Below are 24,643 nucleotides of genomic sequence, written 5' to 3' on the forward strand. Positions count from 1 at the left end.
GGAACAAAGGTGGCACTGAGCACCAAAGGTGTTTTCAGCAATGCAACTATTGAAATGTGAAAAAGGAGGCACCTAAAAAGTTTCATGCTTCTCTGCATGGGGCAAAGTTCCTACTCCTCACCAACCATAAGCCACTGATTTCATTGTTTGACCCTCATTCTAAGCTACCAGATGCGACTCCCCACAGAATTCAGGGGTGGACACACTTTCTCAGTAATTATTGCTGTCACATTTGCTGCAGTCCACCACCCAGCACGCTACACAGATGCATTATTGTAATTGCCGGTGGGAGCTAATCTGGAGCTCAATCAACAGGAGACTCTAGTTTGCCGATTGGATGATACCTTGCAGCAGAAATTGCTGGATTTCCCTTCGATGGTGCAGAAGGTAAGTGCCACCGTGGCTGCTATGCATGACATCCTCACTCGCTCCATCTTCTGCTATCATTGAAGTGGGATAAGTCTCATCTTAAAGCTTTGGCACAGTGTCATGTCCACAGGCCAGCAATAGATTGTGCTGTTGAACATCTTGTGTGAGCTTAAGCTGACTGTGCACAGAACCAGGCTGTGCCACCGTGTCAGTTTTTCCCCATTGCTAGTCCCAGATCATTCTTGGGGCAGGGTGCACTTCGGCTCTTTGAACTCCTTTTTTGGGAAGCATGTGTTTTCCATATGTTGTGAAACTGTATTCTACTATGTCAGCAGGAGCTATAGTCACATTGTCAGTCATTTTTGCTATCAAGTACTCCCCTGGATCCATGCATCTGATAAAGGTCAGCAATTTGTGTTGCAGGAGGTAGAAGATTTTTGCATTTGCAGTGGTATCTGGCTTCTGACTATCTTTCTGTTACACCCATCTTCTAACACAGAAGTGCAACTCTTGATGACACCAGTTAACGGGTACAATTCTGTGTAACATTTGGGTGAGTGCCGGCTATGGTATCTACTAGATTTGTTGCAATCCTTGTCACATGGTGTGGACTGTTATGATCTGTCATGGTTTCCTCATGGTGCTGCCATTTGGGCCCATTCTTTCAGCTTGCAGCTGAGATGGCTGTTATGTGTAGTAGTAGGCCACAAAAGTTGCCATTTGTTTGTGGTAGGTTTGTGGTGGATGTCGGTCAGGAGCAGCTGTCCCATCATTCTAATCAGTTGTGTCCACGATCTGTTGGCTCCACAACACCATTGTCTCTGTGCCAGCTGGGCAACAGGGTTGGTCACAACATTTTCTGGTAGGAGGCTCCCTCTCTGCTGCCCTATGTCCGCCTATGGAATAGCATGTGACGGCGATTGTTTCTGCGAATCCTGATGTAGAGACCATGGACTTTTAACCAGTGCCCTGCTTTCCTCACTTGCCCGTCGATGAGCCCTCGCCTCTGCCAACGCCGGCAGACCAGCTTTTACACCAGCCTCCACAATCTTCCAACATTCCCACAGAGACAGCTGCATCGCCATTGCCTACTTTGGTGATAGACCTGCTGCCAGGAAATTTCACACTCTCTCTGGTTTGGCAGTGGAGGTCTTGACAAAAGCCTGGCCATTTTCAGCCTTTTTATGGGGAAGGGATGTGGTATCCCCACCATTGGACATCAATACGAAGCCAGATTGAATGGCATGGGTTTCATGTCAGAATAGTGCCACAAACTGTCACGAACTGCAGTTACAGAGCATTGTATGTGTGGAACCACTGACCCAGGCATTTACATGCCAGCAGTAATAGACCAGTCTGTCAATTCTTATGCTGACATTGGCCGTCTTGGACCTGACCTTCACACCACACTATTCTCTTGCTTTGCGTGCTAGTTGTTCAGTCAGTCATTGACAGTGGCTGCATTTTGTGCTTTTCTCTGTTCCTATCTCTACTCAGTGTTTGGGCTTTCTTTTTCCCCATAGATTGACCTGCATTTTGAGTATGTTTTCTTTCCTCTTCCGGGGTCCAACTCCCTGGCTTCCCTAGTCTATCCACTGCTGGCTAGAGTAGTTACATTGTGCCGATGGAATGGTTTCATGGTGTTATCATGCTGAGCAGATGCAAAACGTGGTTTTGTGTGTCATGCTATTGCGGTGTCACCACTTTTATTCCATATCATTTGGTTCAGCTTTTGATGTTGCGTGTGGATGCACAATGAAAAAGACATTGTAACATTCACTTAATGTAAATGTTTTTATTCCATATAAGTTATATTTGGATGGAATAAATTGATTAAAGCAGACTATCTTTTCAACTACACTACTTTCATCAATGAAAATATATTGATGTGCATGAAACACTGGGAGCTCCTTATGAACTTCACTGCGACAACATTCTTGATTTAGAATAAACATTCTCATTGGATTTAAAGTTTGTTACATTTTGTATCTTTTTGGTTTGATGTATAAAATAGCAAAAATTACAATATCCACTTTTTTATTTAATTGATGACTAGTTTTGGCATACCCAAGCCAATTTTCAAATCATCCAGTCAGACAGAATGTTATATTCTGTCCAGCGTGCAAACCATATTAGGACTGTACATACGTGTATATCAAAGTCAAGGTCTTTTTTTTGTGAACATTGGCAGGATAGACATACGACACAAACATTTTTCAATTAAATAAAAAACTGAATCTTTCAACTTTGGCTGTTTTCTACTGCAAGCTGGTTAGCACAAGTTGCTGTCCCATCATTAACCTAGCATGCTGGAAATCCATATATCTTTCTGCTTTGATGATCAAAAATTCACTTACTTTTGCCTGTTTGCCTTCATATACAAATAAAATTGTTTTCGTTTACTAGAAATGTCATTGGGGCTTGTGCTTGAAATATCATGGTAGATAATAGAATCAATCCATGCAACATTACATAGTTAACTCTTGTGTACTGAGTCACTTCATAAAATGCCTGCATATGTAGACAAAAAGCCCCTGCCTTGCCTCAGTCAAATTTGATGTTAAAATATAGCCTTATTGTAAATGGATGACTGAGTAACCCAGTAATAGATGTATTGTTTACATTTCACATTTACTTACAGTCTCATCTGCTACTCCTTGTCTCTTACACTTTTTTTATTGGAATCGCTTGTAGTTTGAATTAAATTTCACCACTTAAATTACTAGTTTGAGATAATTCTTTCTTCCTTCCAGTGTCTGTACATTTCTGGTGGATTATCATTACAACCTACTTTCAGTTCAGTACTTCTCATATGATATCACAAACTATAAAAACAGTATATTAAAACAGTGTAATACAAGGAGCAAATGGTGCTTAGTTTTTTAGTGCTATATATAGCTCACAACCTCAATTGGAAAATCCATTCTCCCGAATTAATGAAGTGAAGTGCCTTGGTTCAGACACGTATGCAATACACATGACTACACCTATAGGCAAAACATTATGAAAAGCATGAAGATAGTAGAAGAACCAAAATGACCTCTGCAAAGACGTATAAAGACATAAAATTATTCCTGAAATGAGTCAGATACAGTTGTGTTTGATAACCTGCACGAGGATGTTAAATATCTTGTAGATAATGTGGTGGAGTTATGACTGATTTTCTGTTGGGGGAACTCCCGCTACTCTGTTGAAGAATATACTCACAAAAGCTCTTAACATCGGTGTATTAATTTGTAATATAATTAAAATTAATACTATAAAATTACAAAGAAACAGAATGGATAGCCAGTAGTAATACCTTCAAGAGTAAAATTAAAATATTGATGATAGACACACACAAATGTGAAAACACTAATAACAACTTTTGGAACTGCAAATTACATCCTCAGGGAGAAAAGAGAGGCAGGTTGAGAAAGGTTATAAAGAACTGGCAGGTCACTCAGACACAGTGGCGGGTACAGAAAAACCTCAAGGAGGGAGCACTATAGATATCTTGAGCTACCTTTACTTTTACCGTAATAAAATATAATCAAGTCACATGCAAAGTTTAAGTAAATTTTATTGAAACTGATTATACACATATACAAGACAATGCCATCTTACGATACAAAAAAATTACAGTTGTGGTTTTCTTCCTTAAATGATGAAGTTTGTGTGTTTATTCTTCTTGTCAGATTCCTAATTACATTGTCAATAGGACAGTCAATGTCAGGGTGCGTGTTCAACAGAGCTAAACAATTAAGTCAATCCTCCTTCATTGTTGACCTCAGTCATGTCTTTGGATGCTGCAGTGTTGAAAAACTTCTTTCTACTGTAGCAGTAGATGGAGCTAAACAGGCAAATATTTTGTACCATGAGTGCAAAGTAGGATAGTCAAATCTAGGACAAACTGACAACGATTTCATAACAGAAGAACCACGATCATTAAGCGTGCTTATGCTTGTTTGCTTGTATTGAAGAATCTATCCCATTGCTGTCTTTTTAATTACAAAGAGTGATTCTTATTCATAGAACAGTTGTACAGTTAAGCACTGATTCAGTTATGTTCCAGATCATTACCATCATGTTTCAGTAGTTGTGAATACAAAAGTATGTTGAATTTTAAATGATAAATATTTTCTTCAGCAAAATGTTCTCTCATGTCAGTTGTAACATGGTCCAGTGTTTGAATAAAAGCAGTTCTTTTCCAATATGTCATACCATCATCATTATGATCACATTTTTGTCTTTGTCTGCCTGTAAGACGAGGAACACTCATCTTCACTTCTAACTCTTCCATAACTGCCTTCACCTCTTCAACAATACGAGCAGAGTGGCTATCAGCATTAGCACTCATGCCGTCGCACACCTTGAGCATAGAATCTAATTTTGCTTTTGCCATTGTGATGTCCAAGCTAGGATCTTGTAAGATTTTGCTGACTGGATATGTTATACTCAGTGTAAACAGGGTGATGATGAACTCGCAATTAGAGAGCTTTGGCAGCCATTGTTCTATCCCTTCAACACTGTATTTGTTTAAGAACTTTGCGAACCGCTTGCTAGACACTGCAAAGAATGATACTACTTCTTCAATAGTACCAAGTGAGTTTCTCACACTTATAACATTGCAAATGCGATAGACAGCAAGGTTGAGCTGATGACTTCGACACGGTGCTACTTCGCATTTGCTAGCTTTCTTTTTTATTGTAGCCACAGCTTCTTTCAATTCTGACATATTAACTGAGCAACCATCTCCTTTGATGGAGAAAGGCTTTCCATTCTCTTTAGAATCATAGTACCTAATACTTCACCAGTAATGCTACACTTTTCATCTAGACTCTCTTGGTGTTCATCATCAATGTTTCCACTACAATCATTGTCTTTATGGATGTCAATGAAACCCAGAAATCTTTCGTGTAATTTGTTGTCACCATCAACATATCTTGCAGCTAAACTCAATTGGGCAACATGCACTATGTCCGTAGTCTCATCAAATATTATGCTGTAGTAATGAGAATCTGTGATATCCTCCAGATTCTCCATAAAATCACTGTTTCACAGCATGAAATTAGTTTGTTACACATTAGTTTACTTATGTAAGTGGCATTCGCTTTAGCAGTCTCAAGGTGATATTTTAGTTACAAATCTCCAGCGTCAATTCTAAGTCTTAGAAGAGGTCTAAAGTTTCCCTCGTTACTCACTGTACTTTTATGATCATTTATTTTCTAATAGACTCCCATCATCTCTATGCCCCAGCAGAGGAATATTTTGCTTTCTGTGAAATATGATTGTTTTTATTATAGGTACAAGACAGTCTCTGTTTTCCCTAATGCTTTCCATTCTCTGTCTTGACATTTGATTTATGACCTCAAGTTCGCGGTTGTCTCCCATTGCCAAAAATAATTTTGCATCTGTTGACACTTCAGTGTGGTACTTGAGCTGAGAGTGGCTCTCAAGGTCACCATCTTTACCAGTAAGTTTGGCAAACTTTGTTAGTGGTTCAGTCACATGTTTCTTGGCAATAATAGATTTCTTTCCTTCGACCATTTTATTATTCACAAAAATTGAACAGTTAATGCAAAGAAGTCCCTTTTTAACTTGTGAGAATACCAGCCACGGGTACTGTTCAAAGTGATTATTTTGCACTTGTCTGTGTTCAACCCATCCCCTCTTATGCTCAGAAGTAGGAAGGATATAACCTTTTTCAGGTGTCGTTGGAGCTGTGGAAAGCTTGTGTTTTATATCATCATTAATATTTCCTGACGCTAATATATCTAAATAATTGCCAAATCATTGGGATTAAAGGAATCAGTCAATGAACTTTGTTGTGGAAGTTTCGACGACGTGCTGGGCTGTGCCTGTACATCTGATGGTGTTTCTGCAGCTGAATTGTGACCAGAATCTTCAGATGTTTCTACTTTTCTTTTTCGTATTACATCACAATCCATTTTATTATGTTGTTACAACATAGGTAAATTAGATGCCAATTATTCTCGCCCCATGCGCCCCTCCTATGCATCCGCCACTGCTCAGACTCCATAATGAAAGGGGATCACTTGCTGTGAGGATGAAGGGAAACAAAAAAAGAGGCCATATGCACAATTGTGTGTTTGACTGGTGTATTCATAATGAACTGCAGTGGATATCAAAGTATTTTTCATCATTGTATATGTATATATCTTCCATATAAATATACTGATGAAAAGTCCTTGTTGAGATATAAAAATAATAGTGAAAGTAACGAATCTCTGAACAATGGAGGTGGTGATTTGCCATGAACAAGACCGAAAACTTATAGTTACAGTCGTTTAAAAATTGCTTGTAAGAAACATATGTACACATTTAAAAACCCGCATTAGCTGTTTTATGTATCGAATTTGCATAGCTACAGTAGTAACTCTTAATGAGACCATGTCAGGAACATTATTATTGTTGTTATTTAATTTCATCTTATCCCTGGAGTTTAAATGTAAGCTTTATGAGCTTCAATATTTCCCAGCAGCTACTTTATGCAGTGTAAAGTTTCTTGTGATCAAAGAGGAACATCACTTAAGTGTGACAAAATTTATTTTTTTGCCGTGAAGTGCATACCAAAAAGTTTGAAAGTTAAACTTGCAACTCTATTACAAAACTTGCTTGCACTGACAAATTGATATTTAGTTAGCATAATGTTTTAGAAATTGTTGGTAGGTTATTTTCCCCCACGAACTCAAAAATGACAGTAACAATTGCTAGTTTTATGCATGATATGGTTGTAAAAATTCTTTTGTTCACCATTTTTACTTCATTGCCATGTCTTACTGTGTTCGGCCAGTGCAGCACATGAAGTCCAGTGTTCAGTCTTCCATCTCCTTAAGGAAATTATTTCCTATATTTCTGGTTAAAACTCTGTTCATGGGATCAAATTATCAGAATATGATTTGAGTTGAAGATTGCTGCTGCTTTTGTTTACTATAGAGGTTACACCTGCAACAACAAGTAGTCAGCAAAATATTTCAAAGGTAGAAGTGTGTATCACTAGAAGTCTTTTAACTGTTGCCTGAGTTTGTGCTGTTTACTGTTTTGGTCCAGTCTTACTTTTCATTTATCAGTCATGTTAAACACTTTGGTAACAATATGAACATTGGTGAACTCTCCTTCCTCCATGGGTTTGTCTTAATTTTTGAGCACTACAGCCCATTTCATTTTCCAAGATGAGTGTGACAGTTATGTCCAAGGAAACGGGTTCCTTTATTCTGAGGTCCACCTTTCTAAAGTTTGCATTTTGTTCAATTTGTGCTGTGTTTCATTAATATCAGCTGTTGTCTGAAACTTTCTCTGACCTTAATGTTATTTATCTTGTGATCGATGGCAAAAAACTTGCAGAACAATTCACCAGCGCAATTAATGAGTCTTGTATTTGTATGTTCTCTCTCATTTACTTGTATCCTTTTTTGGTAAGTCCTAGCTGTAACATCTTCTGTCGTAGTGTCTTTTATGCCATATGTTGCTGGAACCATTTTAAATGATTTTTGTTTAACGTCCCTACTCTAGTCACTCTCCAGAAATATACAACAAACATGTTAAGGAAAGACTCTGCTATAAAATAGATGTTGGTGAGGATACAATATAAATGCCTGTAAAACTTAAAACAATTCCTCTTACCCCTGCAATCATATGAATAATGTATTATCAATGTAGAAACACCACTAGAGTGGAACTCATCCAAGAGTTTTATTTTTAAAATGCTGTCATGGACAGACCTGTGAGTAGGTGCAAAAGAAGAGAATTCATTGCAACACCATTTCCAAGTTCAGAGAAGTTTCAGCATAACTTGAAGTAACTAGAGTGCAAACAGTATTTGATTGAGTCATGTATAAGAATATTTCCCATTCTCTCGTTTCTTCACCTGTAATGTTAGTAACTAAAGATGTGGTGCCAAGGGGTTGCCACCATGTGCATTTCAGAAGTATTTAGTGCTTTGATCATTCCACAAAGATTCTTGGAGTCCTTCATCAGTGATTTAATGTATTCCTGTAGTTGTTTAAACATCTTAGACATACTAAAACTGAAATTACATGTTGTATTATGCTTTGATGATTTAATTTATATAAGTACAAATGGGTGTCCGGGTTTTGTTCAGATGCGATTATGTGTTGCACTTCTGCACTGCAAAAGGATTTTTGGTCTATGGTTTGTGATGTTATAAGATTGTAGCTCAGTTTCTCCCTAGTGGACTTATCCACCTTCCTATATTGCATATGGTTGATCTGTAGGTCCGTGAATATCATTTTATTTGTTTTGACAATAATTTCTTTAACTGCTGTAGCATTACTCCTGCTCTATCAGTATTTGCAGGTGAAATTTTGTATACTACTTTATTGTATATTTACATATACATTGCCACTATAAATGATCCATTCATTTTCAGAGTTTTATGTTTTCCAGTGTACAAATATGATTGCTACAGGAATAGAACCATAACTCATAGAAGTTCAGTTGTGTCCACCAATTGGCATTAGAAATCACGCACATGCATTCAGAAAGAAGTGTGGAAAAGAACTGCCGTGTAAACAGAGCATTGTGCTTTGGTGTGGACTATTTAGGGACAATGATTGTCTCTGTAAACAGAACCAATTGTCAGATGCAGCCTTGTAGAAAGAGAGGGAAAGTGTCATAGGCAACAATCTACACAAGCCACAAACTTGGAATGCCACATCAAGCAGTGTGTGGTTTTTTTTTAATGGTGGCAGTTCCTTTTCAAACTATACTGTCTGCAGCTTGTGCAGAAATAAAAATCCGAACGTTATTGCCAGCATCTTCAATTCTGCGTCACACTCCAGGAAGAGCTTGAGGTGAATATTTCGCCTCCAGCAATGAAGCATCCTTTCATTTATCTGGAAAGGTCTATCATCACAATGTGAGAGTGTGACACACTGAAAATCATCATGAAAGTGTGGTGCATGAATGAGATTTGCCAAAGTTAATGTTTTCTGTGCAGTGTAACAGACAAAGCTGTATGGACCATTTTTCTTTGACAAGAAGACTGTAACGGGTATCTCTTACCTCGATATGTTGCAGTAGTATTAGTTTCCACAACTGACTGCTGATTCTGAGAATTTCATCTTACAACGAGATGTCTACCTGAATGATGAACTTTTCCATTGCTGAATTGCATGTAGTGGTAAAGATTATGTGACTCTGTTCACCCCCCCCCCCCCCCCCCCCCCCCCCAAGTCACCTGACTTAAGCATAGTGACTTTTTTCATTCAGTGCACATTAGGCCCATGTTTACATATCTCTACTGCCAAGAACAGTGGAACAGCTCAGAGAATGTACCAATGCTGCTGTGATGACCATTTACAGGATGTCGTTAAATAAGGTGTAGAACGAACTTAACTACGACTTAGATACTTGTTGTGTGACCCGAGATGCACTCATAGCGCATATCAGAGTGCAAAATGCAAACTTGGTGAGTGTATGCCCGAGATGCACTCATAGCGCATATGCAGAGTGCAAAATGCAAACTTGGTGAGTGTATGGTTCTGTTCATGCGTCAGTTATATTTGGGCATGTAATACTTTGGAGAATATATACCTTTGAAAAAGAATGAATCATTTATGGTAGATCTTGCATGTCAAGCCATGTTGAAACTTCAAATTTTTGAATGCTTCTTTATGCATGTGTTATAGTGTTAAAGAGTGGATATAGTTTCTATTCTAGTATGAAAGTTCCTTCCAAGTAATTCAAATACTTACCAATGTTGATCAGACTCTTGGTGAAGAAAACAAGCGATGTGAAGAAAATACTGAAGACAATTTGCTGTCAGAGGAGACAGCAAAGCTACAGAGTATCTTCTCAAAACCAATACAAGGACAAGAATCACTTAATATTAAATTACAAGATTCGTTAGGAGAGAGAATAGGCACACTTGCAGCAGTACTACCAATAAATGGAACCAAAAATAATTCTGTCACCAGTGCAGATAAAATTATACAGGTAAACATTGTCAGTTTTTACATGCCTTGATAATTTGCTTTGTTAATAGTGGTTAAAACTATGTAGCAAATAGTTATTGTACCTGATGTATCCTGTATGGGGCTCTGTTTCAATTGTGCAGCCTGAGGAGAAGATAGGATAAATAGATCTCAGCAGAGAAGGAAAACTTACCTGCAATAATGAGCCTTAAGTCCAGAAGTCCCTCTGTGAAATCTAATGGCATAGTAAACTAATATACGCAAAAATTGTAACTGAAATTAATCTTATGCTGTATATTTGGTACAACAGATTTGATAAGTATTGCAGAACTATGCATGATCATTTATTTTGGGGTTTCAGTATGATATGAAGCCCACAGTTGTTGCATTCAAAGGCCCAAAATATCATGACAGAGAATCAGAGAGCACCTTCATATGTCTGGTGGATCTCCTCTCCACCTGTGGGGTTTGTAGGTGGTGCCATAAGCCTCAACAGTGATTGCTAGAGGATTGCGACAAGTGAGTTGCTAATCAACCATGTCCCAAACATGTTTAATGGGTGACGTGTTGGGCAAAAGTGCAGGGCTAAGAAGTTGTAATATCGGTCATTTTTAGCAGAATGCTTGCTGAGTCCTTCTCATATATGATCAAAACACATTCTGCCGAGTTTCTCATGAAGGCTTCTGCAGGACCTCACACTGTAAAACAATTGTGGTCAAACAGTTGCCGTTGTTGGCACACCGTGCATCTCAACAACGCAGAGTCCTAGGTTATGTTCATCGTGTTATATAGCACACCACGTCCATTGCAGTCTAGGCAATTGCAGCTTCTAGACCGTAGAAATTGCACAGTCCATGCCACTAGTGTACATGTATATGTCTGCATTCAGCATCAAACAGTTTACACAGATGGGTTCACATCTGTGAGATGCTCGATCATAAAGTAAAGGCTGCAAGAATAGCTGTGCAGCAGCGAAAGCTGTATGGACAATGTGTGGTCATCCTGTGCTGTCATAACAATGTGCAGTTGGGTATATTCGCTGCTTTTTACCCTCTTTCATATTCTGGCTCCTCATGTGCATCATATGTGCAGCTACAAGCCTTGTTTGAGTTGGAATATTATGGCAAGACACTCTTTCTTGGAGGCAAGTCATTCTGCCATTCAAAGTAACTTACATACTACTATTGCTGCCTTTTAAGTCAAAAAGCCATATAAGTTGTTGGTTTCCATTCTTACTCCATTTGATAGCTTGTTGTGCACTTAAAAGGGGACCTTATGGACTGCCTCACACACACAATACTTGAGTGTCGGAGTCCAGATATCAGTTTCCTAAAGCAGTGCAACACACCACTCGAAAAAAATCATATTTGAAGATTAGAAGATTTCCAAGTGCTGTTCAATATAAATCATTACAATATTATTAAACAGTTCTTTGGTAGCTCAGAACATAGCATAATCAAAGTGTAATCACTGCTAGGTTACTTTCTTTTCTACTTTTTTAAAAAATTACATATTTATGAACAAATGGAAATGTTAATTAATAAATATTGAATCATAATATATAATAAAAACATTTTTAATTATGTAACAGACATTTGAAATGCCTTTTTGCTAAATGAAGATAATTATATCCATCAGTATTACTGCTCAGTCTCTAGAAGAAATAAGTATTTTACTTCCTACTAAATATTTTGCATTCTTAAGCTAAATTTTAATTCTTCATGAATATTCTCAGTTTCATGCAAATAGCAGTTAAAATAAAAAGATTTTACTTTTATTAAATTATGATTTCATATTTGTTAATTAACAACTACACTCCTGGAAATTGAAATAAGAACACCGTGAATTCATTGTCCCAGGAAGGGGAAACTTTTTTGACACATTCCTGGGGTCAGATACATCACATGATCACACTGACAGAACCACAGGCACATAGACACAGGCAACAGAGCATGCACAATGTCGGCACTAGTACAGTGTATATCCACCTTTCGCAGCAATGCAGGCTGCTATTCTCCCATGGAGACGATCGTAGAGATGCTGGATGTAGTCCTGTGGAACGGCTTGCCATGCCATTTACACTTGGCGCCTCAGTTGGACCAGCGTTCGTGCTGGACGTGCAGACCGCGTGAGACGACGCTTCATCCAGTCCCAAACATGCTCAATGGGGGACAGATCCGGAGATCTTGCTGGCCAGGGTAGTTGACTTACACCTTCTAGAGCACGTTGGGTGGCACGGGATACATGCGGACGTGCATTATCCTGTTGGAACAGCAAGTTCCCTTGCCGGTCTAGGAATGGTAGAACGATGGGTTCGATGACGGTTTGGATGTACCGTGCACTATTCAGTGTCCCCTCGACGATCACCAGTGGTGTAAGGCCGGTGTAGGAGATCGCTCCCCACACCATGATGCCGGGTGTTGGCCCTGTGTGCCTCGGTCGTATGCAGTCCTGATTGTGGCGCTCACCTGCACGGCGCCAAACACGCATACGACCATCATTGGCACCAAGGCAGAAGCGACTCTCATCGGTGAAGACGACACGTCTCCATTCGTCCCTCCATTCACGCCTGTCGCGACACCACTGGAGGTGGGCTGCACGATGTTGGGGCGTGAGCGGAAGACGGCCTAACGGTGTGCGGGACCGTAGCCCAGCTTCATGGAGACGGTTGCGAATGGTCCTCGCCGATACCCCAGGAGCAACAGTGTCCCTAATTTGCTGGGAAGTGGCGGTGCGGTCCCCTATGGCACTGCGTAGGATCCTACGGTCTTGGCGTGCATCCGTGTGTCGCTGCGGTCCGGTCCCAGGTCGACGGGCACGTGCACCTTCCGCCGACCACTGGCGACAACATCGATGTACTGTGGAGACCTCACGCCCCACGTGGTGAGCAATTCGGCGGTACATCCACCCGGCCTCCCGCATGCCCACTATACACCCTCGCTCAAAGTCCGTCAACTGCACATACGGTTCACGTCCACGCTGTCGCGGCATGCTACCAGTGTTAAAGACTGCGATGGAGCTCCGAATGCCACGGCAAACTGGCTGACACTGACGGCGGCGGTGCACGAATGCTGCGCAGCTAGCGCCATTCGACGGCCAACACCGCGGTTCCTGGTGTGTCCGCTGTGCCATGCGTGTGATCATTGCTTGTACAGCCCTCTCGCAGTGTCCGGAGTAAGTATGGTGGGTCTGACACACCGGTGTCAATGTGTTCTTTTTTCCATTTCCAGGAGTGTATATTTGTTGAACAACAATATTATTAAAAGTAAAGTTGCTACTCACCATAAAGCAGACATGCTGAGTTGCAGATAGGCACAACAAAAAGACTCTAACAATTGAAGCTTTTGGCGATTAAGGCCTTCGTCAACTGTACACACATGACTGCAGTCTCACGCAATTGAAACCACCAGTTTGTGTCTGTCATCTATTGTTGACGAAGGCATTAATGCCCAAAAGCTTTAATTGAGACAGACTTCTTGTTGTGCCTATCTGTGACTGAGCATCTCTGCTATATGGTGAGTAGCAACTTTCCTTTCCATAATATTGTTATATTTGTTCCTAAATATGGAAGTAAAAAAAAGATAACTAGCAGGACTCAAACCAGCTACTTTATGATTACAGTTTGACTGTACTACGTGCTGACCTACCAACAATTTCATTAATGATGCACAAATATTTTATACTTAACAGTACTCACAAATCTCCAAAGACCTCTTGTTTTTCAGTCTTACTGTTTCAGAAAACTGATGTTTGGGCAATGACCTCTAAATATGAAGAAAATTACTGTGTGCCACTCCAGAGGACCCCCCTTGTTAGATTGATATAACAGTGAGTGAGCTCAGTGCAACGTTTTTCTTTCCAGTCATACGAGATGGTGCCGTTAAGCTCATGTGTATGCTATCTATCTGGGGTAGAGTGCTTTACTGGGCTTAGTCAGGTTGCAGTTGGTAGCCCTTTCCTACCTGTGATCTTTGAATTGAGTTACCCAGTCAATTATAGGGAGACCTAAATTTAATGTGGGCTCCTAACCATGGTGCTACTGTGCATATTTCAGATTAATAAATCATTGTCATAACTGAAAGGAATGATAAATGACAGGAAAAAACTTAAAATCGAATTAGGATTAAGCTCTGAAGCTCCATGTTTCTAGTCTGACACTAACCAATTGGACCAACAAGCCAAATTACAATGTTGATCACTTCTTTCCAGAACACTTTCCTGTACATCCTCGAAGTCTGGGTTTTTCCTAAATTGTACAATTTTCACAAATTTAAGTGTACAACAAGAGCTACACAATTTTTGAATGAATTAATGACACACCTATAGGACAGTCATAGAAGGTGAATTTTGTTCCACTGGAAATTGCTGTTTTTATGGTATAACTGATGGGAAATGTACACATGAACTTGATTTTATGATTTTTCTTAGTCTTTATAACACACGTAGAAATAATATTTAATTCAGCTGGAGAACACTGACTATCTAACCAAAAATTCCAGCAGTAGGATCCTGAAGAATCACCTGCAGAGGAAATTTGTGGAGCTTGCACAGGTCAAAAGAAGTGCTCAGACGAAACTGGATATTTTTCACATTTTGGTGAATCTTTCAACACACACAATCAGGAAGGCAACTTCAGACGTTCCGTCTAAGGGCACAAATTATTCTGCAACACCTCAGCACATACCAGCAGGAAAGACCATACATGCCATTGAAGTGTCACTTAAGAAACTGTGTCAAATAGAAGCAGAGAAGATCTGACAGGAAATAATGAGAATACTTCACCATGCAAAGCATCGAAAGCAGAATATATCACTTGAAGAGTGAGCCACACAAAGTGGACAAAAGAATAACAAAGGTATTATAATCCTACAGATGTACAAAGGAAATACCAAAATAATAATGTACACTACAATGCATAAGGCAAAATTAGCATGTCACCATATGACCTCTCTTACAAAGAACTAAAAAGTGACCCCACAGGGTAGATAGTGAGGGAGGCACATGCCCTAATTACAGGTTGTAGAATCAATCCTGACACAGTTAAGGGGGGTCACATCTAAAGTTCCAGTGCACCAAGAATATACGGCATACCTCAGGTACGAGGGCAGTTCAATAAGTAATGCAACACATTTTTTTTCTCGGCCAATTTTGGTTGAAAAAACCGGAAATTTCTTGTGGAATATTTTCAAACATTCCAGCTTCGTCTCGTATAGTTTCATTGACTTCCGACAGGTGGCAGCGCTGTACGGAGCTGTTAAAATGGCGTCTGTAACGGATGTGCGTTACAAACAACGGGCAGTGATCGAGTTTCTTTTGGCGGAAAACCAGGGCATCTCAGATATTCATAGGCGCTTGCAGAATGTCTACGGTGATCTGGCAGTGGACAAATGCACGGTGAGTCGTTGGGCAAAGCGTGTGTCATCATCGCCGCAAGTCAAGCAAGACTGACTGATCTCCCGCGTGCGGGCCGGCCGTGCACAGCTGTGACTCCTGCAATGGCGGAGCGTGCGAACACACTCGTTCGAGATGATCGACGGATCGCCATCAAACAACTCAGTGCTCAACTTGACATCTCTGTTGGTAGTGTTGTCACAATTGTTCACCAGTTGGGATATTCAAAGGTTTGTTCCCGCTGGGTCCCTCGTTGTCTAACCGAACACCATAAAGAGCAAAGGAGAACCATCTGTGCAGAATTGCTTGCTCGTCATGTGGCTGAGGGTGACAATTTCTTGTCAAAGATTGTTACAGGCGATGAAACATGGGTTCATCACTTCGAACCTGAAACAAAACGGCAATCAATGGAGTGGCTCCACACCCACTCCCCTACCAAGAAAAAGTTTAAAGCCATACCCTCAGCCGGTAAAGTCATGGTTACAGTCTTCTGGGACGCTGAAGGGGTTATTCTGTTCGATGTCCTTCCCCATGGTCAAACGATCAACTCTGAAGTGTATTGTGCTACTCTTCAGAAATTGAAGAAACGACTTCAGCGTGTTCGTAGGCACAAAAATCTGAACGAACTTCTCCTTCTTCATGACAACGCAAGACCTCACACAAGTGTTCGCACCCGAGAGGAGCTCACAAAACTTCAGTGGACTGTTCTTCCTCATGCACCCTACAGCCCCGATCTCGCACCATTGGATTTCCATATATTTGGCCCAATGAAGGACGCAATCCATGGGAGGCACTACGCGGATGATGAAGAAGTTATTGATGCAGTACGACGTTGGCTCCGACATCGACCAGTGGAATGGTACCGTGCAGGCATACAGGCCCTCATTTCAAGGTGGCGTAAGGCCGTAGCATTGAATGGAGATTACGTTGAAAAATAGTGTTGTGTAGCTAAAAGATTGGGGAATAACCTGGTGTATTTCAATGCTGAATAAAACAACCCCTGTTCCAGAAAAAAAATGTGTTGCATTACTTATTGAACTGCCCTCGTACATAAGGAAGCCTTTCCTGTAAAACCAATCACTAGTGGGATCAACTAACCAACGTACTATATGACAGAACATGTAGTCCAGAAGTTAAGTCACATGGTCGGCCACATGAAGTGTTATGTTAAGGATTCCACACATTTCGATCAACTGGTATGAGAACAGCAAGTATTAGTTATGAATTTAATAGTTAGCTCTGATGTAAAATACTGTTTACCAAAGCGGCTATAGCTGAAACCCTTAGTATGCTACAGTAGCATATACCACAAGACATCTGCAGCTTGGTGCAACTGTGCTTGTCATCAAAATATTTTAGCTGGCAGGACAAATTCTGTGACCAGATAGATGGAGTGGCACTGGGTTGCCACCTTTCACCTGTAGCAACTGACTTATTCATGTAAGCATTTGAGCAGACAGTGTGAAGTTCTGTGTCACTGTGCTCGTGTTGCTGGCTGAGATGTATTTATGACACATTCATTGTGTGGCCACATGGGGAAGCAGAACTATGCAGATTTTGTCAGCACCTCAGTAGCCTACATAAAAATATACAGTTCACGCTAGAAATAGAAAATAATACAAAAATTCATTTCTGGATGTAACAGCAAACTAGGACACAAAGTGTTTAGGAAACTGAGACTCACCAGCAGATATATGCATGTAGATTCACATTACCATTCAGCACAAGGGAATGCTGTGCTATTTATTGCTGACAGCCCAGGCTAACCATATCGGTGATGCTCTCAAATCTCCAACATGAATTAAATGAGTTCTGGACAACATTTCATGTGAATGGATATAGCAGCAGGGTGCAGTGGAGATAAAACAGACAAAGGAACATAACTACCTCTTCTTGCTGCTCACTTACTTTACATGAGATGTGTCGTCAACTGTGTAGACAGATGCTCTTCCATGGAGAAGTTAAACTAGTGTTCCCGAACAGCAGCAGGGTCAGAGAACTGGCTTTCAAAGGATTCTTTATCTGCTCCCCACACTACAGGCATCCACAAACTTTGTTGTGTATGCAGTTAAGTCAGCATTAGTGAAACTGTGTGACTGATTAGCACTTCCATGTTGGAGTACAAACAACATGCATATGTGGGGCAGCACAACAAATAAGCTATAGCTGAACAGCTTGCTCAGCAGTTGTGGATGTAGCACCGAAAAATAAGAGAGGCTATTGGGGGCACGTTTGCCAGCTAGCAACTCCACTTGACCCAGGTTTTAAAGTGTAAATGAGCGGCCACAAGAAAACTGCCATATGGTATCACTGTCTCTCTGCAGGAAAACACTACCCTGGTTACAAGCTACTGATTTGTTCTTTGCTACCACCCATGTTCCAGAGAAGCACTGGCAATAGCTGACCTTAAGTCACTTCTTCATAGGCACCTGTACTTGAAACTGTTGACTGCCAACCCAGAGTGTGATGTCAGTACACTTCTGGCAACTGAAATAAAGCAGTATATAGGGACTCTGGCAGTTTGTTGCCCTGAAGAGGACCACCACAAATACAATGTTTTACAGTGATGCAGCATAACACTGAAATTATTTTATTCAAACTTCTTTCTGTTTTGCAGTTTATTGCTACTTATGACCCATTATGTGTTGTTTTTTGTGGGGCGTTGAAAGCTTATATCAAAAAAGAAGGTTCCCCTTTTGCATTAACAACAAATATTGATAAGAGCAAAATAGATAAAAAAGTATTTTCCATGATATTGAGGATTAGCTAGTTGTATAACACTAGAGCTAGCATTGATGGGCATTTTCAAGAATAGATTATCATTCTGTCTTATATTGAACATCAGTAATTATATAGCAGCAATGGAAATTCCAGGATGGAGCAACACATAAATTAAGGGAGAAAAGGCAACCATTCACCAATAGTGGAATAATGCATGAAGCACAGAGACATGTAGCAGAAAACAGTATTCACAGTACCTTTTGAGCACTAGCTCCTTTTCTAGCAAAAATGCACACATTAACACACACACATGTACACCCGAAAGCATACTCCCATCTCACAAAATACATGACCGCTCATATATTTCTTTGTGTCTGACGATGGACTGACAGCTAAAACTACTTAGGACAGTGCTTTTCAAACTTTTTTTGGTTCGTGGGTCCCTTGACCTGACCATAAATATCTGCAGCACCTTTAACACGTGACATCCGACTTGAAATGTAAAGTGAATAGACTTAAGTTGCTTCTTGATCATCAGTCGTCAAATCTCAGCACAAGATTATAAATTGTGTCTTGCGTATCTTTCTCTATATACAGGGTGTTACAAAAAAGTACGGCCAAACTTTCAGGAAACATTCCTCACACACAAATAAAGAAAAGATGTTATGTGGACATGTGTCCAGAAACGCTTAATTTCCATGTTAGAGCCCATTTTAGTTTTGTCCTTATGTACTGTACTTCCTCGATTCACTGCCATGATTTCATACGGGATACTCTACCTGTGCTGCTAGAACATGTGCCTTTACAAGTATGACACAACATGTGGTTCATGCATGATGGAGCTCCTGCACATTTCAGTCAAAGTGTTTGTACGCTTCTCAACAACAGATTCGGTGACCGATGGATTGGTAGAGGCGGACCAATTCCATGGCCTCCACGCTCTCCTGACCTCAACCCTCTTGACTTTCATTTATGGGGGCATTTGAAAGCTCTTGTCTACGCAACCCCGGTACCAAATGTAGAGACTCTTCATGCTCGTATTGTGGACGGCTGTGATACAATACGCCATTCTCCAGGGCTGCATCAGCGCATCAGGGACTCCATGCGACGGAGGGTGGATGCATGTATCCTCACTAACGGAGGACATTTTGAACATTTCCTGCAACAAAGTGTTTGAAGTCACACTGGTACGTTCTGTTGCTGTGTGTTTCCATTCCATGATTAATGTGATTTGAAGAGAAGTAATAAAATGAGCTCTAACATGGAAAGTAAGCGTTTCCAGACACATGTCCACATAACATATTTTCTTTCTTTGTGTGTGAGGAATGTTTCCTGAAAGTTTGGCCGTACCTTTTTGTAACACCCTGTATATTTTCAATCTGAAACAATTGAAAATCCAGGATGGAATGTAACAATATTGAATTTTGACAAAGACCTTATGGGCTGAAAGCTATTATATGTTACAGTCTTTCTGTTGTGTCTACCTGCTACTCAGCATCTCCGCTACATTGTGATTAGCAACTTTCCTTTTCACAATATGGTTATAGTCCATCCTGGATTTTCCATTGTTTGATTTTTGCCTGATGGCATTTCTTCAATCCTAACCCAGTGCTGTTTTCCTTAGTTACTATTTTCTAATGCATCGCTATACTCAATGTCCATCTTCCTTTCTCTTCTGTCCTATGTTTCTATTGTCACTTAACAAACCACACTGCATGCTCTACTTAACGAGCCACACTGTATCAGCCGTCTCTGCCGGGCACAACAGACGGCTATAAGACCACGCTGATTGTTGGTGTAGCACATTATAACCCACGTGACTCCCAACGATATCATTAATCCATACCTTCTAATTGATCACTCTCCCGTATTTTCTTGTGTTATTTCCTACACCTTTGCGGTGCCACACGATCTTGTATCTCATCCTATGAACCCCTCCACTCGCCCCACTATTTCTCCGTTCTATCCCAGTTCGCAGCCAGTAATTCTACCTCATCCTGTCACATCTGCCCTCCCCCTTCTTCATAGTTATCCACCCTCATATCTGCTACCTACAGTAAAATATATATTTATATATTATTTATATCTTTTCTTTGATATCGTGACTTCTAGCCAGTTTTTGTGAGTTTTCACCTTTCGCTATCGTTGACTCCCACAGACTTCATTTTCTTTCCCCCTTTTTCCTCTGTTTCATCATTCTCATGATTTTTCACACATATTTGGGTGTACATTTTCAATCTGTATTTCATGTTGATGACTGCAAAATGTTGCAAAACAGTCAGTTTCCTCTGGAAAATACTTTGAAAAATAATCACTGAGTTCAGTTAAATGAGCCACAAACACAAACTTCAGTTCTTCACTCGGTTGAAAGTTATAGTCTTTTAAACAGTGCAGAAAGCAGTGAGAAAGTAATGAATACCTTTTCAACCAAATTTTTCTTCCACAATACGAGACTGACATAGTAACAACACTTACTTGCTGCCTCACTACATATCACTGCTAGAGCACATGTAGCTCTATTTCTTAAAAAGCAAATAGACCTCATTATTATTTGTGTGAAGCCGTCGTGATGCTTCTGGTGTAAGACTGCGCACAGTTCAAAAATGCTAGATTAGAATATTACAAAAGTTTTGCTTGTTTTCATTCATAATAAATAAATATTCCACAGTGAACCAATGAAACAGCCAAATAACTCACTCCTATTTTTTCTTCTGTCCTACTGTGTTCAGTCATATATTTTTGTTTGCTTTCCTTTTTCTTTCTCCTTTTGTATTTAACTATCGATATATGCTGATAGTCCATATTCTATAATTTTTAGGTGGACAGTGAACAGGATGTGACACAGCTCAAATTGGAAAAGCTCAGTGAAGAGATTTCTCAGAAGGACAAAATGCTGCTGGAAATGAAGGAGAAACATCATACTGAATTATCACAGTTGAAGGAGAAAAACAATGCAGAAAGGTGTGTGGGAAAAGTTGGTGAAACGATACACTGTGAGAAAAGGCCATTTTCGTTCATGCTTCACTGCAAGTGTTGCTGTTGTGATTAAATATTGTACATTTATCTTCATTTGCAGGTTTTCATTTCCCCTTCTTTAGTTTTTAAATCTGCGAAGGACTTAGAAATAGACCTCTTTTCATATTCGGAATAATGATCAACTTGAGGGTCAGTCAAGAACACAACCATAATATCAGTAAAATAATGGCATCTCCACACTGTCCCTAACCTTTCTCCCACACTTGTTTCTCACACACCGTGGCAAAGGGCAGAACATAAAATTAATGTTGGAAGCGTATTAGGTGTCAACATTAGGAAGGGACTTGCACTTTCAGATGCTATGAATGATCTCTGTGCACTGTGCAAATTTACGGTTACATCTGCATCAGCACATTATGACTAGACTTTGAGTGCTTAGTTAAAACAGTAACAACCAAAATTGTTTCATATTATATAATTATATATAAATTTTTTTCATAACAAAGTTAAACCAAGGCTCAGTTTGTGACTGAAGACAATCAATATTTATCCTTCAGCAGGCTGCCAGGACTAACACTGTTGGAAGTTTTCTGTTGGAGTTTGCTTCATTAGCCGTTGGTAGCCCTTGACCCTATCATGTCTGCAAAAAAGCAGGTCCCCCATATTAAGTTTAGATGGTGGACCAACACCATTGCCCAGATGATAGCTCATGGCATGGACAAGTGATAGTTGGATGTCTGGTGTGGACCAGACTGCTAGGCTTGCCTTGAGAATGGTCAGTGAAGCTTGAAAGATACTACACTCCCAACCATCCCCATATTGCCCAGAAACAAGTGGAGAGCTCTTGTAATCCATACCAAGGCAACTAGAGTGAAATTATAATGATGAACAAAGATAGGACATTTAGTATTCACTGGAATTTTTGTATACCAAACAAAGAATGTTCCCTTGCAAAGTATGAATGCAAAAGAGGTGTAAAAAAGCCAGTAATAACAGTACAATCTATTTTTATTAGCAAATTTTGTGAAGTTTTCACCTTTGAAACCATCCCTTTATTGTCTTGTAAATGCTCTTTTTATTTGTGTTTTAACTCTATGTAAAATCGGTTGCTTCAGACTTGTCTGGATGGGTTTACTGACAATACAAATTAATTTTGCGCAGAGAAAATGCTCATAACACTCTAAAGTATAGACACTGTTTCTAAAATTTTGTATTTCATACAGTTGTTTCCCAGGTATTGCATGTGTTTTCCATTTCCCATGGTATCCTGCATAACAAAAAATACTGCTATTTTTATTTACTATAGAAAACAAAGTTGGGCGAAGCTTAAAACCAAGAATGTAGATATTGATGCTGCAATCAGTTTGTAAATTTTGCTAAAAACTCAAAAATAGATTTTTGGGTCATTCACTGTATTCTGCTTGTTAAATTTGTAAATGAATATTTTTAAATAACTCATCCTTCTCTTAACAATTGCCGATAAATATGAAACTTCCCGGCAGATTAAAATTGTGTGCTGGATCGAACAACTATCCTCCTAAAATCCCTGTGTGCATGCTGTTGTTCATTAAGAGAGATGGTACAATGCCTTACTCCCACCAAGTATTGTTGTAAGCTGCACAACTGATCTGCAAACTATTCCCAGTAATAACATGATGACTTTTATAATTGACAGTCAGGCAGTTTATCAATTTTAAGTACAGAGCTGGTAATTCATTCAATAAAATGTTGAGAAATGTTGCTTGTAGTGAAAAGATTACTTCAGGTATGGAAAGTAACACACACACACACACACACACACACACACACAGAGAGAGAGAGAGAGAGAGAGAGAGAGAGAGAGAGAGAGAGAGAGAGAGAGAGATAATGCTAAATTGTGAGAGCTGCAAAAATAATAAACTATATTATAAAACCAGCTACCAACCACTAATTTAAAGTCTTTTTCCTTTTTCAACATATTTTATTTTTCCATGCCTGTACTGGTTTTGAACTTCCATTCATAGTCAGTTGGCTGCATTATAAGATTAACTGCTAATCAGATGGTTGTTATTTCGTCTGCTATCGTGCCTAACATGGAAATATATTAACTGATAAATATTCATAAGGCGTATGAAGATAAATGAAATTTGTAAATTGCATAGTGGCTGTTATCACTAGTACTTACAGTAAACATGTCTTGATAGCTTTAAAGGCTTGTGTTTTTAATGTTTTTCATGTACCATGCAGTACTATCACGGTAAACATGCCCCAGTGTTAAACAATTCTGCAAAAACACAAACTAAAAAATGGCTCACCATTAGCAATTTTCCAACAAACAACCTGATTTCATATACACACCACGTATTTATCATTTAATTATGGCTTACGAACATGTTATGGAGCATATAAAAATATACATTGTTCAATGGTGTCAGAGATGAGGCGTAAGATATGACTTTACCGTTTATACATTTTCGGCAATAATAATTAAACGTAATTATTCTTTAAAAAATCATATGAAATAATGTGTTTGAAATAAAAATACCTCTTATACTGAACATGTGTTCCATCGATAATTTAATAAAAGCCTTTGAGCGCCGTGTGTGTGTGTGCGTGTGTGTGTGTGTGTGTGTGTGTGGTGATAAGTTGTTGTCTTTAAACATTTCTATTTCTTCACAGATATTCATAATATTTCCCTTTTCTGCTTACCTGAAAAACTTCCAAAAATTTCTCACACATGTGACACACAAATAAATTCCATCAGGTCTAACATAAATATATGCCTCACATGTTTCTGTTAAATTAACTATGTAACATTTGTTAAGTGTAAGAGGTATTTTTATTTAGGAAGCATTATTTCATACAATTTTTAATGAGTAACTATGTTTAATTACTTTCTGCTGCACATCGATTATTCATCTATTACTGCGTAAAATGTACCAGTGGTAAATTCATACCTTTCATCTCATCGCTGACACCAATGTAAACAATGCATACCTTTGCTTTGTAGCACCTTTGTAAAGCTATCAGTACATGTTAAACAGGTGGAGTGTGTATGAAATCAGATTGTTAATCAGATCGTTCATTGATAAAGTGCTAATGGTTAGCCATTTTTTACTTTGTGATTTCATGGAAGTGTTTATAACACTGAGGTGTGTTTACCATGATCCTTCGGACTGCTACATGGAAAATAACAAAAACGTGAACTTTTGACTCTGTTCAGAAATGTTCACTGTAAGTACTGTTGCTAAGCACCCAACACCCATCAT

The 24,643-nt window shown here is 39.4% G+C and overlaps 1 protein-coding gene across 5 annotated transcripts in view; it reads left to right on the plus strand.

The window, feature by feature from the left end:
- The window catches only part of LOC124609238, a 330,778-nt gene that overhangs the window by 203,045 nt on the left and 103,090 nt on the right, over positions 1-24,643 (plus strand). For all 5 annotated transcript variants that reach the window (XM_047140056.1, XM_047140059.1, XM_047140060.1 and 2 more), the window contains exons 21-22: positions 10,102-10,329; positions 21,238-21,380. In XM_047140056.1, coding sequence (XP_046996012.1) covers positions 10,102-10,329; positions 21,238-21,380 — 371 coding nt within the window. The remainder of the gene's footprint in view (positions 1-10,101; positions 10,330-21,237; positions 21,381-24,643) is intronic.

Source organism: Schistocerca americana, chromosome 1 (assembly GCF_021461395.2).
Source record: "Schistocerca americana isolate TAMUIC-IGC-003095 chromosome 1, iqSchAmer2.1, whole genome shotgun sequence".
Classification (NCBI taxonomy): domain Eukaryota; kingdom Metazoa; phylum Arthropoda; class Insecta; order Orthoptera; family Acrididae; genus Schistocerca; species Schistocerca americana.